This window comes from Marmota monax, unplaced genomic scaffold (genome assembly GCF_021218885.2).
Source record: "Marmota monax isolate L192 unplaced genomic scaffold, Marmota_monax_Labrador192_F-V1.1 WCK01_AAM20220418_F8-fsc00024, whole genome shotgun sequence".
Lineage (NCBI taxonomy): Eukaryota > Metazoa > Chordata > Mammalia > Rodentia > Sciuridae > Marmota > Marmota monax.
Window position 1 is genome coordinate 34743771 of NW_026695224.1, and position 14426 is coordinate 34758196.

Below are 14426 nucleotides of genomic sequence, written 5' to 3' on the forward strand. Positions count from 1 at the left end.
CGCTGGAAGAAATGGTGCCTTGTTCCCATGGAAATGAGGCCACCTCTGGTTAGGGCTCAGCCAGCGCCAGGGGCCAACATAACCCCACCGTGGCTTGCATGTCATGCCACAAACTGTTTAATGCAGCCATGAGGCTGTCCTCAACTCTGATGAGACGCTGCAAAGGGGCATTGACGCCCTCCTTCCCTTTGCACCAGGCTGTCCAGGTCCCTGGTCAGTGAAGGGGCCCCTGATACCTTCTGCCATCCCCCATCCTCGCACCCTGACCCTGCTGGCAGCACTGCCTTCCGCCCTCCAGCCCTACCACCCAGGGCGTCCCAACCAAAATCCAGGCCTCTGGCTCAGCAAGGCTCAAGAGCATGGTGCCCTGAGTGCATCCACGCCCACAGAGAGGCGCCTGCAGCCACTGCCACTTCCTGTGTGGGTACCGTGCCATGCACTACAGGCATCAGGAACTTAATCCTGCCTGCAGGCCCAGAGTGATGCGCCGTCACCTCCATCTTAGTCTTAACCCTGAGAACAGGTGCAGAGAGGGGTTGTAACTTCCAAAAAGGTCACGAGGCCTCCCTCCTGTGAGCTCCTGGCACAGGAAGGGGCCAGGAAAGTCCATGGGCTTCACATTGGCCACAGCTCACGCTTGGGATCATAGGTGTACAGTGTCAAGCCAATGTCCCACAGTATGACCTCTCCAATCCTGACAATGACCTCCAAAGGCAGGACTCTGCCCCCCAGGCAGAAGGGGAAGCTGGTAACTCAGAATGTGGGCATGACGCAGTCCGGGAGCACCCACTGCTGCCCCTCGCCATGTCACTTCTGCCCGTCCTTCCCAGAGGACTGGCCTTTTCTTCTCAGTGGAACAGATGTTATCAGCCCAACACTAGGGCACCAGGTAAACCCTGAGGCTGGCCCAAGTAAAGCCCCAGACACAGACAGGGCAAGCGGCTCTTTGGATACAGGGGTTGTAAAGCTCTCTTTACATACACATATTTTTTTCTGAAGTTATACATGAACATAATACCTTTATTTATTTTATGTGGTGCTGAGGATGGAACCTAGTGCCTCACACGTGCTAGGCAAGTGCTCTACCACTGAGCCACAGCCCAACCCGCTGGCAAAGCTCTTTGGCAGGGTCCTCAGGCCTCCTGCTTCCCATAGCATGTCCCTGCCTGCACACTAGACCCCAGGCCCAAGAGCCGGCAGCTCCATGTGGTCCCTTTGGGGGGAAACCCAGGCAAGGCACACCCTTGATCCAGGTTGCTGAGATACGGTGGCAACCTCCCTCCCAGAGAGGCCACTCACCACCACACCCAGCAAAATGCCACAGCTGTCCTTTGGAGAAAGAGACTAGGACCGAGAGAATGCTACTGAAAACTCCCAGGCAGGTCAAGCAACTCCCGACTCCAGTCTAGACCCTACCCCCACGCAGAAATAAAGTGCAAGCCACAGAGGCAACTTAATCTTCAGTACATTTTACAAATTAAAAGCAAGCAGGTTGGGTGGGGGGCGAGTAGCTCAGTGGCAGAGTACTCACCCAGCACATGCAAGGCCCTGGTTCTGGCCCCAGCACCACAAAACAGAACAACAGTAAAACTGTGTTCATGACACTTTTTATTTAACAAAACAGCTCTATCACTTCAACATGCAGTGGGTGCCGAGCACCTTTCTTCTTAATCCCAAGCCTGGGAAGCTGGGGTGTGGAAGCACAGCACGCTGGGACCAGCCACGTCACTCAAGTGCGGAGAGTCGCGCGTGGCTATGCTGTGTCCCAGGCAGCACAGAGCTCAACAATCACGCCCGAGGCCGGCGTTTCCCATGGCTGCCGAGCTCAGGCCCATTTGCATTTCCCTTAGAGCACTAAGAACTCCTAGTGGTACCCCTTCACCTTCTACAACGCAGGCTGGGGACGGGGCTCAGTGGCAGGGTGCTTGTCAAGCATACACCAGCCCTGGTGCAACCCCAGCAGTACCAAAAAACCACCTCTACTCGTTCTCTGCACTTCTGCAAGGAACTGAGGCAAAGCAAGCAGTTCCCTAGGAGCCTGCTCCAGGGTATGAGAACAGTTCACACGTGTGTCCTCCCTGCAGCTGCTGGTTTTCCTTACCAGGGTCCAGGGCTCTTGAGAAAACATTTTCAAGTTTAGACATGAAACTTTCATCAATGAAACCTGAACAGGACTCCAGGCATGGAGGCTGCTCCAGATGAGGCTGAGGTAAGGTGGCAACCTCCCTCCCAGGAGCCACGGTGCTGGGCTCCCCCACAGCCCCCAGAAGTCTTACAGCCAGGCTGCGGGAGCTGGTCCAGAAGTACCCTGACACTGTGAGGCTCCAACCACCAGCAGGAACATGACTTGAACTCAGACACTTCCAAACAAGAAAAGAACTGTCCTTTTAAATAAGAACTAGCATTCAGATTTCAGCTTTACTGAATACAGGGAGGGAAGAACAGTATCTCCTGGTAGGCTGGTCTACTAACCACAAAGGAGACCTAAATTTTAAAACCGTGCACTGTATGTTTATGTGGAAGGCTGCAAATAGAATCCACTCATAAACTTTAGCAATGACTTCACCATTACCACAGGGACGAAGTCCAGGGCCTCCTCCGACAGCTGGCCACCAACTACTGAATGCTTTACAGGGATAGCTAAAGACAGCACTGTCAGCTGCAGCCTGCTTTGCCGTCTGTGGCCTCCTGGGGATGAGGCACCTGACACATGCCCACTGCCCAGGATCAAGGACCTGGAAGGCTCTCCTCAACGCTGGAACAGTAATGAAATTTCCTATAGAGAAGAGTCTGTTTCGGGGCGCTCTCAGCTGCCAAGGCCCCCCGAGTGGAGCAGGGACCAGGTTCAAGGGAGTGAGATTCTGTACTCTAGTGCTGCAGAAGGGAGAGAATGGCCAGAGAGACGGCGGGAGGGACAGCCCCTGGCTGCAGGAGCTGCAGAGGGCAGGCAATCCTGCCAAAATGTGGGGCTGCACCCCAGGTACAGGGAGAGACAGTGAGTCTCACCTTCCATCTGCAAGGGGATCAGCTTGGGGCCTCTGTAAGCCCCTGCAACCCTACATCTGGCAATCCTAACTGGGCACCAGGAACACTCACCCACAAATCCTCAGGGGAGGAGGAGGGGCAGCCAGCAGGCCTGGGGCCACCGACTCTGACTCCGAGCCCTACTGGAATCATGTTTCAGAGATGCTGATGCAACACAAGGACACAATCTGTTCTTTCAATTGATCACTGGAGTCAAGATGTTCCCGTAAAGTCAGCCAAGGAAGGACAGAGGCAGCAATGTGACAGGACCCGGCTCCCGGGACCCAGCCTCCACTGGCATCTCCAAGGGGACCTTCCTCTAGTGCGCAGGTGACTTGCCCCAAGGGATCAGAGAGCGCCACCCAGGTCTGAGAAAGCCCCTGAAAATACAGCTGTGTCATGCGCATGGTCAGGGAGGCACAGGAGGCCTGGACAGGTCGGGCTGACTCCACGTAGGTCCAGGGGTCCCGGAGGATCTGTCAGTGAGACTGCCCTGGACATCTGGAACTCACCAGAGTCCTTGGCCCAGAGCCCAAGGCCACCACGATGAAGGGTGCCCCAGCAGCTGGGAACATCGAAATGCCTGCCTGCTGGACCAAGGGACAGCTACGCAAGGCAGCAGCCCTTTACCCAGAGCTGACAACCAGACATGACACATGAACCACAGCCAGCCTCTGAGAGACCTGACCACTGGCACGGTCCAGTTAGCTCTGTGAACCAAAGAGAACTTTCTCACCACAGGATGGGGTGAGGCTCGGCAGCAGGGTGCTCCCAGCACAGCAGCCACCCCTCCCACCAGCAGATTACCCAATGATCACACCACTGCAATGCCACTTCAGGCCAGACTGACCACATCTAGAATGGTGACAGCCACGGCCCCAATGTCCACCACGTCCCATGAAGGCACTAACGGACCTCACACAGTGGCAGGGCCATCATCAGCTGCCTCGTGACCTTTCCACGCAATGCAAAGATCCTCATGGCACTTACACCACCGCCTGCTCTGGCCCTAAGACCAACGTCTGGAGGCGTCGCGCTGGAGCCTGAGACACCCGGGCCAGAGCTCTGGTTGACTAAGTCACCTTCATTGCTCTCAGAGACCAGGTAGCCAGTGAGAGTTGACCTGAGTAAAAGTACTCACTCCTTTCCCCCCATCCCCCAACCCTGGAAAACTCTAAGGAAAGAGAGAACCAGCTGCCTGAGAGGTGCCACTCAAACGGAGCAGCCAAGCCCGGGTCAGTTCAGAGTGTGGAGCAGAGAGGAGCCACAGAAGGTTCCTGAGCAAGACAACAACCTGCTCCAGGAACTGCAACTTCCCAGACCAACGTCCACTGCTTAAAGCAAGCCCCTCTAACACCACACACAGTCCCAAACCGAGAGTCAGGAAACCACTCCGTACACTAGTACCCAGCAACTCCCAATGCCCACCTGGGACGTGACATGGGGCAGAGAGCGACACAAGCTTGTGTCTAGTGTGCAAATGTCTGGGTGCCTGCATGAGAACCTTCCTGCCTAAAGGACAGCCCCCCAGGCGTGGCAGGCGCCCACCAGACAGCTGAATCAGAGTCTGCACTGTAACAGGACGCACACGACAAGCAGAGGGGCTCTGCCCGGGCAGCACTGACACACACAGGAGGCTTGGACGGGAGGCTCACACCACCGACCTCTGCTTCCACTGCCCCCCACAGCGCCCTGCTGCAGCAATGAGTCTCCTAACAACTTCTGAAGTCGTGAGCAAAGTCCATTTCTTCCCCGTGGTCAAGTGTGCTAAAACTACCAGGGTAAAGCCGGGGTCCAGGCTGAGGTGGCCACAGGCAGCCCTTCCACACCCGTGAGCAATGCTGGGGAACACAGGACGCATGGCCAGGCAGCCCCTCCTGTCCACTGCAGAGCATCTGGTGGTCTGGCTCCCTGGGGTCTTCCTCCCAGTGCCTGCCTCTGGTCCAGCCATGGGAAGGTCCTGCAGAGCACCCAAGCAGCCCTCTAGGCACAGCCGCAGTCAGAGACACGAGACACAGGAGTCAGAGGTCGTCACCCCAGAGGAGCCCAGGGGACAAGACTGCCATGACCAAGGTCCCAGGTGGGCCCTGGCCCAGAAAGGACATGAGGGGACACTGTGGTTGAATCCGGCTTGTCCTCTGACGTCGTGTTGAAGTGCAACCCCAATAAGGGTGTGTGGAGCTGGAGCCTGAAGAGGCAGCCTCACGCGTGGGTCAGTCTGCTCCCGATGACTGGTTTCCTCAAGCGGGTCCACCAGCAAAGCCAGGTGGCACCCTGTGCACCTCAGAGGACCCCTGCCAGACGTGGCCCACGCATGGCTCTGGACCAGCACATGACCTGGAACCAACGGACCCACTCTGTGCTCTTCTGTCACCAGCAGAAGGCAGGCCAGGGCAAGCTGAGGACAAGGACAGCTGGACAAGCCTGGAACTAAGTCCATGAGGAAGGTCCACACAGGCTGTGATTCAAACGCCCGGGGCCGCCGCATATGGAGACCTCTGCCCGGCTTTGTAGTTTTTCTCCCACTCTCTGAAAAAATATAATTTAGGGGGCGGAAACTGAAGACTAAAAGCAAGACTCCTCCCTCTACAACACCCCAAGCAGGGAGGGCAGCGAGGAGGGCCTGGCTTGGCCGAGCAGGAGGTCTGGGCAGCCAGGGAGGCGCCCGAGCACCGCAGAGCAGGTGGGCACTGGCCTCACTGGCTCCGGCCCCACGTGAAGAGGGACCCTGAGGACAGCAGGGGAAGTCCCTCTGCTCCCCTGACTGGAACTAGGAGCCAGCAAACAGGTCCTCATCCGTGGATGTCACCCTGGAGAGGGAGCTCGGAGGCACTGCGAGCAGACAGGTGACAGCCACCTCTGCAGAGAGAGGGGACACACTCTGAGACAGAGGGCTGCTCTCTGGGGACCTCCAGAACACCTGAGTGGAGGACTTAAAAAGCCGAGAACCAACCCTGCATGAGGAGATGCGGCCGGAGGCACAGACGGTACACCAAGGGGAGCCCAGAGGGGACAGTCTCCCCAGGCCAGCGAGGCAGGGGCTGATGAGGGTGCAAAGCCCCAGCACCAACGGGGGTCCTCTGTGGCTACACCAGCACCAAGGGTGGGGAGCTTAGGGGAGGGACCACGGCAAGTGCCCCAACAGGAGCCTGTGCCCTGAAAGGCCCAGGCACTGTCCACCCGGGGTGGGAGGCAGCACCTGGGGGCACAGGCTGCAGGAGGAGGCAGCCTCCCACAGCATGCACACAGGGGAGGGCAGAGCCCAGCACAGGCGCCGCCCACCAGAAGACACCCCATTTGGCATGCCCAGGGGTGGACACTGCCTGGCTGACGGGGCAGCCTGCAGCTCAGGGGCCCTGCTCTCACCCTCTCACCCCTGCAGTGTGTGCCAGAGCTGCAGACTGATCTCAGTGCCATGGGTTAGAAAGCAGGGCCCAGCCGATGCCATGGCCCACGCCCATATCCCAGCCACTAGGGAGGATCACAAGCTTGAGGTCCTAAGCCACTCAGAGGTCGTTTCAAAATAAAAATCAGAGAGGGCTGGGGATGTAGCACAGTGGTACAGTACTTGCCTAACATGCACAAGACCATGAGTTTGATCCCCAGCACTGAGGGAAAAAATTACAGTCCATCCAGAAATCTTCCAAAAATCTACGTTGAAGCTGGGTGTGGGGGGGCATGCCTATAATCCCAGTGGCTGAGGAGGCTGAGACAGGAGGATCCCGAGTTCAAAGCCAGCCAGATTCGGCAACTTAGCAAGGCCCTAAGCAATTTAGCAAGACCCTGTCTCTAAATATAATACAAAAAGGGCTGAGGATGTGGCTCAGTGGTTAAGCGCCCCCGAGTTCAATCCCCAGTTCCAAAAAATAAAAAATAAAAACACTCCTACAAAAGAATAAGCCAGGGGCTGGGCTGGGGCTCAGTGGCGGAGCACTTGCCTTGCATACGTGGGGCACTGGGTTCAATCCTCAGCACCACGTAAATAAATAAAATAAAGGTTCTGTGTCCTACAGTTAAAAAAAAGAATGCAAAAACCAAATCCTAAGAGGCCCCCTATGTCCCCATCACACGCCCAGAACGCGTGGACGCGAGCAAGAACACTGAAGCTGCCTCAGTGCACAAGGCACCTGGCCTCACAACCCAGTCCCCACAAAGGGGTCCTTCCCTGGGTGGGAGGAAGCTCCTCCAGGGGAGCAGACCCCTCCTGCGCTACAGGAGCCACTGGCAGAGGAGGAGCCCTCGGCTGAGGCCTTGTGAGCCCAAAGACACCCCTCCCTCCTGAACCTGGGAAGCCCTCTGCCATCTGCAACTCCCCGACTCTGGAACCATCTCACCTGCACTGTTCTCCAGTTTGGAGACTGGCTGAATTCCCGGCTCCCCCTCCTCCATCACTGGGGGCCAGCATCCATCAGTGGAGGCTGACTCACAAGCCCAACTCAAGCAGCCTCTAAAATGGGAGGAAGGTCAGGACAGACATGGGTCTGGAGAGGACACTTGCGCTTCTCCATGGCCCCATGATGCCCTTTCCAGCCAGAAAGACACCCAGCCCTCAGATGCATTACGTAACCCCCTTCCCAACAGCATGAGCAGGAGGAACAGCTGTGCCCAGGCCTTGGCCAGCTGGTCCACTTACATGAAGTAAGGAACAACCTCCACTTAAGGCCTGCCAGGCAGGTACTTTCTAACTGGTGGTGGGAATGGAACCTGGGGCCTCCGCAAGGTAGGAGGCGCTCGACCACGGACACACTCCCAGCTCTGATCTCTTGATTCTGAGACAGCACCTCGATGGGTTGCCCAGGCTGGCCTTGAGCTCAGATTCCACCAGCTTTGGCCTCGCCAGCCACTAGGACAGTTCACTTTCTTCATTTTTTTTTATTTTTAGTACCAGGAACTTAACTCAGGATGCTTAATCAATAAGCCACATCCCCAACCCTTTTTGTTTTATTTTGAGTTGCTCAGGGGCTCATTAAGTTGCTGAGACTAGCCTTGAACTTTGCATCCTCCTGCATCAGCCTCCTGAATTGCTGGGGTTACAGGTGTACACCACCCACCTGGGATAGTTCACCTTCTTAAAGTTAAAAATAAAATAAAAACAGTGAGTCTTACGAAGCTTCCCCTCGGCAGCAGCACTCCCTTTGAAGGGTGCCATTTCTCAGCAAAGCCTCACACAAGAGTCAACTGGTGCCAGCTAGAACGGCCCTCCTTCTAAGCAGCAGTGTTCGGGAAAAGGGTCACTGGAGTCCTAGGACCCTCCTGTCCCCCAGGACGTGGGCTGGCCTGGCCTTTCTCTGTTGTGTCCTGGGTAGGCTGTTGCACAGCTGATGACCCTTCTGCCAGAACCTTGGCTCAACAAGTAACCACTCAACAGAACCATAAGGTCCCTGCACCTGGTTCCAAGACCTCCTCCTGGGATGAGCCTCCAATATCAATCAGCCATGGGTAACAAGCCCTGCTCCTCACAATTCACATCAGCCAATCACAAAGAACCAAAACAGCATTTTCTTCCACCTGCAAAACAAAATTGAGTATTGAGTTTTTGTTTTGTTTCTGGTTCTGAGGACTGAATATAGGGGTGCTCTACCCCTGAGCTACATTCCACCCCCAACTTTTTTTTTTTTTTTTTTTTTTGCATCAGGGTCTTGTTTTGCTGAGTTGCCCAGGCTGGCCTCAACTTGGAATCCTCTTCCCTCAGCCTCTGCAGTCACTGGGCTCCAGGTATGTACCCCTGTGCCTGACGAAGTATTGGTTTTCCAATTTCCATTTCTGCAAAAAGATCACGACATTAGAAGAAAAGACTATTTCTCACTGTGATAAAATTGACCAGCTTCAGAGCTAACGGCAACATTCTACACACAGCATTCCAGGTGGCATGGAGAGGTTACCATCTGGGAAGAAACAGGCGAGTTAGACACTGGGCCTGACACAGCAGGCACGAAGCTGAGAGGAAACCCTCGGGTGTACCCTCTGAGTGGAGTTCAGTGTAGAGGGGGAAATGAATGCGGGGGTGTTTCCTCTTTTTAAAATCTTTTGCAGTTCTTTCAATATTGTGAAGTAGAGAGGGCCTGAATTTTCAAAACTCACTAGCCTTGGGCAGACTTCATAAATATCTCCTAACTGTCAAAATTAGCTCCTTTTAAAATTCCCAGCCAAAGGGTGAAGTATCAGCTACAAAGGGCCTGGTCGGGGCGAGGTCAGAGCACACACAGCTGGCCTCCGCCCTGGGCTCCCTGACAAACACCCACTTATTTATGGAGCTCTGCACACAGCACAGGAGGACCAGCCAAATGAGTGACGCATCAAAAAACTGTTTACAGTCAGGTGCGCGCTCATGCCTGCGATCCCAAGGAGGGAGGCTGAGGCAGGAGGATTGCAGGTTCCAGGCCAGGTGGAGCTGCTTAGTGAGACCCTGTATCAGAATTTTTAAAAAAGAGGGCTGGGGATGTGGCTTAGTTGTAAAAAGCCTCTGGGTTCAATTCCCAGTACAAGAAAAAAAAAAAAAAACTGTTTACACCCTGAACACAGGGCTGGGCTTGGTTCCTTCCACAGGGAGCAGTCCCTACTTGCTCTGTGCTGGCCCCAGCACCAGGATAGACCTGACTTAACGGCAGGACTCTCTCACCTGTGCAGAGAAAGACCGCCCCCCACCAGTTGTCCAGACACCAATTTTAGCCTGAGTCACTTCACCTGCTAACATATGGGGGCCAGCAAGGTCAAGGTCCTATGGAAACAACCCATTTCCTATCACTTATGGGACACTGGGGAGTCTGAACTTCTCCATGAATGATAACTATCACAAGTAACTATTTCTTCTTAAGTACCTAGTGTATTCCCCAGCCCCAATATCCTATCCTTTTAGAAAAAGCTCTTAAATGTGTCTTGTACACACCTGAAAGTCAATCATGGCCCCCAACCCTCAGAAGCCATGAAACCCAGGCCACTTCCCACTCCCAGGAAAACACACAAATCAGTCTCACTCATTCTCAGGAGAATAAAAAGGGAAAGGACCCCTACATTCTGTCAGGACACTGGGCTGGGACAAGCCTGGCCATCTGCCCTAGGACTGGGACAAGCCCTGCTGTCCACCTAACTGGCCTCAGTGCACCTACCACCACCAAATGTCCAGTCCAGGGGAGATAAAGTCTTGGGACTCAGACCAGGCCTGTCACACACACAATTCCCATGCACATTTACACACAACTGGCCTGTCTCAGAGAGACACACACAATACCAGGTGGGACTGCCAGCCAGCCAGTTGCTGACCTTCTGGGATGGAAAAGAGCTGCCAAAACAATAGCACGGAACTCTGAAGATTCAGCTGTCCACTACACTCCCAATCATAAGGTGCAAATCATATACAAAATTTAGAATCTATAAGTTTTGTTTACAGTTTGAAATTTTGCAGGCTGGGGATGTGGCTCAGTGGTAGTGCTTGCCTGGAAATGGGTTCAATCCCCAGCACCACAAAAAAAAAGGAAGTCAAAGTTTGAAATTTTGCAAAAGTCATTACAAATGAAGGTAAAAAAATGAATGTCTACAAACAACTACAGAAATATTTTGCAAATTATTAAACCTATCCAAATTACCTGAATAAAACCTTTAAGTCAATTTTTAAAAAAAGAAAAAAGACTGGTGTGGCCAATTGTGTGTAAACCTGTGCAGGAAGGTACTTGGGCTGAGGCAGGAGGATACCAAGTTCCAGGCCAGCCTCAGCAACTTAGCCAGACTCCGGAAAAATATTTTCCAAGGGAATTAGTTCCTCATTTAATCCAGTATCTGTTTTTTTTTTTTTTTAAGTGGTACTAGGGACTGAATCCAGGGCTTTACCACTGAGCTACATCCCCAGCCCTTTTGGATGCAGGGTCTCATTAAGTTGTTCGGGCTGGACTTGAACCTGCATCCTTCCTGCCTTAGCCTCCCGAGCTGCTGGGATTACAGGTAAGTGCCAATACACCCAGCTTGTTTTTCTTTTCTTTTTTTAATTTCTAAAAATGAATCTTCTAGTGTTATCATCTTCTAGTGTTATCATCTTCTAGTGTCACCTGAGTAAATGAGATGTTCTGTTGGCCTGAGCCTCTGGAGCCCCCAGAAAGCTGCCTGAGAGCCACCACAGTGGGAAGTGGAGTCCTGAACATAGGCCCTCAGCTTCCTCCTGCGACTTCATCAGAACCTTGCACATTTCCACTAACCATTCTAACAACCTGTCCTGGGCGGCAACTCGGTTATTCTGTGGCATGTCTCTGAATTTTCTGATTACACAAGGTAGGGCTCACCAGGAAAGGGAGAGTAAAACTTTCTTTGCCTCAACTTTATAATGCAGCAATAAACTGCACTTGCCCATAGCTGACAAAAAACTATTATTGAGAGCTGGGCTTGTGGCTCAGTGGCGGAGCACTTGCCTTGCACATATGAGGCCGTGGGTTTGATCCTCAGCACCACATAAAAATAAATAAGTAAAATAAAGGTATTGTGTCCATATACAACTAAAAAAAATTTTAAAAAACTATTATTGACAGTTCTTACATGCTGGCAGCTGCCAGCACTTACAAATTTTCAGGGCAAAAACAAGCTAAGAGAAAAATAAAACAAGAAAAAGATACAGTAAAAATACAAGAAAAAGATACAATAAAGATGCATTGCTAGCAAACAGCTACCATTTAGGGATGAGGGTTTTGGGTGCTTCATCTTACTCAACTCTCAAGAAGATACTTCCCACCAAATACATCACTCAGACTTGGGAAGGTATAGCAACCTGTCCAGGACCTGGCAGCAGATAAATGGAGCCTGGCACAACCCAAGTTGGCTAACTCCAAACCCAGGGCCTTGGCCATTATGTTATACAACAAAGATAGAACAATCAGCCCACTGCCAGGAGGTTTTGGGAGAAGAGGCCTTCTCCTGCAGACCTGTGGTGCAAACTCAAATAGGTGGGTAAGGTAGCAAAGGTTTCATCAATGCTACCCAACGGTTACATTTTAGCAAATGCACTCCAAGAAGATAATCTCACAAGTTCTAAAATATACACATAAATCTCCCAAATTTCTATAAAATGCACAAAGCAATTGTCAAACCACAATTTAGGACAAGGAAAAAATGGAAAACTTCAAAGTGTGCCAGTTAGGATACAGCTTATAGCTATTATGAATGGAGTGGACACCACAGAGTCCTACTGCAAACTGCCTCTAAGTAAAATGTGCATGACATGACTACACCCATGTATGGAATGACAAGCTTTCCAAAATTTTAAGTCTTTAACAGTACAGGTCTCTGATGACGCTTGCTTTCTTCCTTTTGCTGTTCCGCAGGGTCTGGAAGTAGTTTGTTTTGTTTTGAACAAAATATGAGAGGTGATTGCACATCAGACGTCTTTCAAGGTTGAAGTTCAGCGAGCCTTGAACTCTAGACTGTCACCTAAAGTAGCTGCTGCTCCCTGCCCTCACTCCTGCCCCCAGCACCCTGATAAAACGCACCCAACCAGCCTGAGGACAAGGTGGCGGCCTTACGCACACACTTGGCCAGTCACCAGCAAGAGCCCCAGATCTCGGGTGTCTCTGGCTCTGCGCCCTGGGGGGGAACGGAGGCAGCCAAGCCCTCTGAACCTCCTGGGCCCTGCTGACAGGGACACCAGCCCCAGCTCTCACTGGCCACTGGGGCTCAGCGGCCTGGACCCACAGCCCTCCCTGAGCCCCCAGTGCGGGCAGCGCCACGGCCGCACCCCACCACACCTCGAATCTGCGACAGATCCCGCCCCGCCCCGACCCTCCCGGCGCGGCCCCGGCCCCGGCCCCGGCCCCGGCCCCGGCCCCGCCCGGCGCTCACCCTCCCGGCAGCGCCGTCTCCAGATGGTGTCGGTGTGCAGGATGCGGCGGAACTTGGTGCAGACCTGGGCCAGGCTGGGCAGGTCGGTGCCGGGCAGCGAGGCGAAGATCTCCACCAGCAGCTCGGGCGGCAGCTCCAGCAGCGAGCAGCGCGGGGGCGAAGGCGAGGGGCCCGCGCACGGGCCGCCCCCCGTCCCGGACTGCGGCGCGGAGCCCGCCTCGATGCGCTCCTCCTCGGGGTCCGTGTCGGGTTCGCTGTCTGCTGCCGCCGTCTCCGCCGGGCCCCGACGCTGCTGGCGACGCCGGCATCCGCGCGCCGGGCCCACGCCGCAGAGCCGAGCGCACACCGCCATGCCCGCCCGCAGGACGGACGGCAGCACGCACGCTCAGCGCTCCGCGCACGCGCGGCCGGAGCCGCCGCACGCCGCACCCGGGCCTGGCCACGCCCCCCGCTGCTCACCGCGCCCCGGGCCTGGCCACGCCCTCGCCGCACGACGCCCAGGGCCGGCCACGCCCCCTCCGCACCCCACACCTCTTAGTGGCGCGGGCCCCGCCTGCGAGAAATCCTGCTGTGTGGGCGACCTGGACCGCCGCCAGCAGACTGGTACCTGAGACCCGGGAACGCAGGACCCCAGGACCCGGAGGCCTGCGGCCCCGAGGCTCGCGAAAAGAGTCACCGCTGTCGGAAACAAAAGGAGGCGGTTGCCCCGTGTGAGGATCGAACTCACGACCTTCAGATTATGAGACTGACGCGCTACCTACTGCGCTAACGAGGCTCCGTGGCGGCGGCCCCGCGCCGCAGACCTTGCAGCAGAGCAGGCCGACCGCGCGGCCTCCCGCCGCTGGCCAGGGCTCGGCCCCGCGGCGCTGGCGGCGCTGGCAGCTTGGGCGTTCGAATCTGCCCGACGCCCGACTGACCCAGCAAAGGCTCTGCCGCCGCTGTGCGGAGAGGGGCGGCGCGGCCCTGCGGCTGCGGGCGCACCTGCCCGCGGAGCTCACCTGCCCGGGGCTCGGCTCTGCACGGCGAGCGGCGCAGGCCGCTGCGCACCCGCCGTAGCAAAGGCGCCCGCCCGGCCGGGTCTGCGGCCCGCCGTCTGCAGTAGTCGTAGATGGACGGCGCGCCTTGTTTTGCTTTTTTTTTAATGCTGTGCTGAGGATCGAACCCAGCGCCTCACACGTGCCCGGCGAGCGCTCTGCCCTGAGCACAGCCCAGCCCGCTCGGTCGTGTGTGTGTGTGTGTGTGTGAGTGCCGGGGATTGGGCTCAGGGCACTCGGCCACTGAGCCACACCCCAGCCCTGTTTTGTATTTTATTTAGAGACAGAGTCTCACTGAGTTGCTTAGCGCCTCGCAGTTGCTGAGGCTGGCTTTGAACTCGCCATCCTCCTGTCTCAGCCTCCCAAGCTGCTGAGAATACCGGCGTGCGGCACCGCGCCCTGGTTGTTGTCTGTTTTTAATTTTAATTAAATTAATTTTAATTAATTAATTTTAATTCATTTTACCTGGTGCGTGGGCATCTGCAGTCCCAGCGTTTGGGAGTCCTGAGGCAGAAGAGCATTGCTCGAGCCCAGGAGTCTGGAGGCAGCCTG

General features: G+C 55.0%; 1 protein-coding gene and 1 non-coding gene across 3 annotated transcripts in view; both read right to left on the reverse strand.

Moving 5' to 3' along the window:
• Positions 1-13230, reverse strand: part of Fbxo31 (F-box protein 31) — a 30638-nt gene extending 17408 nt beyond the window's left edge. For both annotated transcript variants that reach the window (XM_046434598.1, XM_046434597.1), the window contains exon 1: positions 12841-13230. In XM_046434598.1, the coding sequence (XP_046290554.1) occupies positions 12841-13192 (352 nt within the window). In that variant the 5' untranslated portion in view covers positions 13193-13230. The remainder of the gene's footprint in view (positions 1-12840) is intronic.
• Positions 13231-13542: 312 nt separating this feature from the next.
• Trnam-cau (transfer RNA methionine (anticodon CAU)) lies at positions 13543-13615 on the reverse strand. The gene has a single exon. It is a non-coding gene; the product is annotated as a tRNA-Met (tRNA).
• Between the last annotated feature and the right edge of the window lie 811 nt (positions 13616-14426).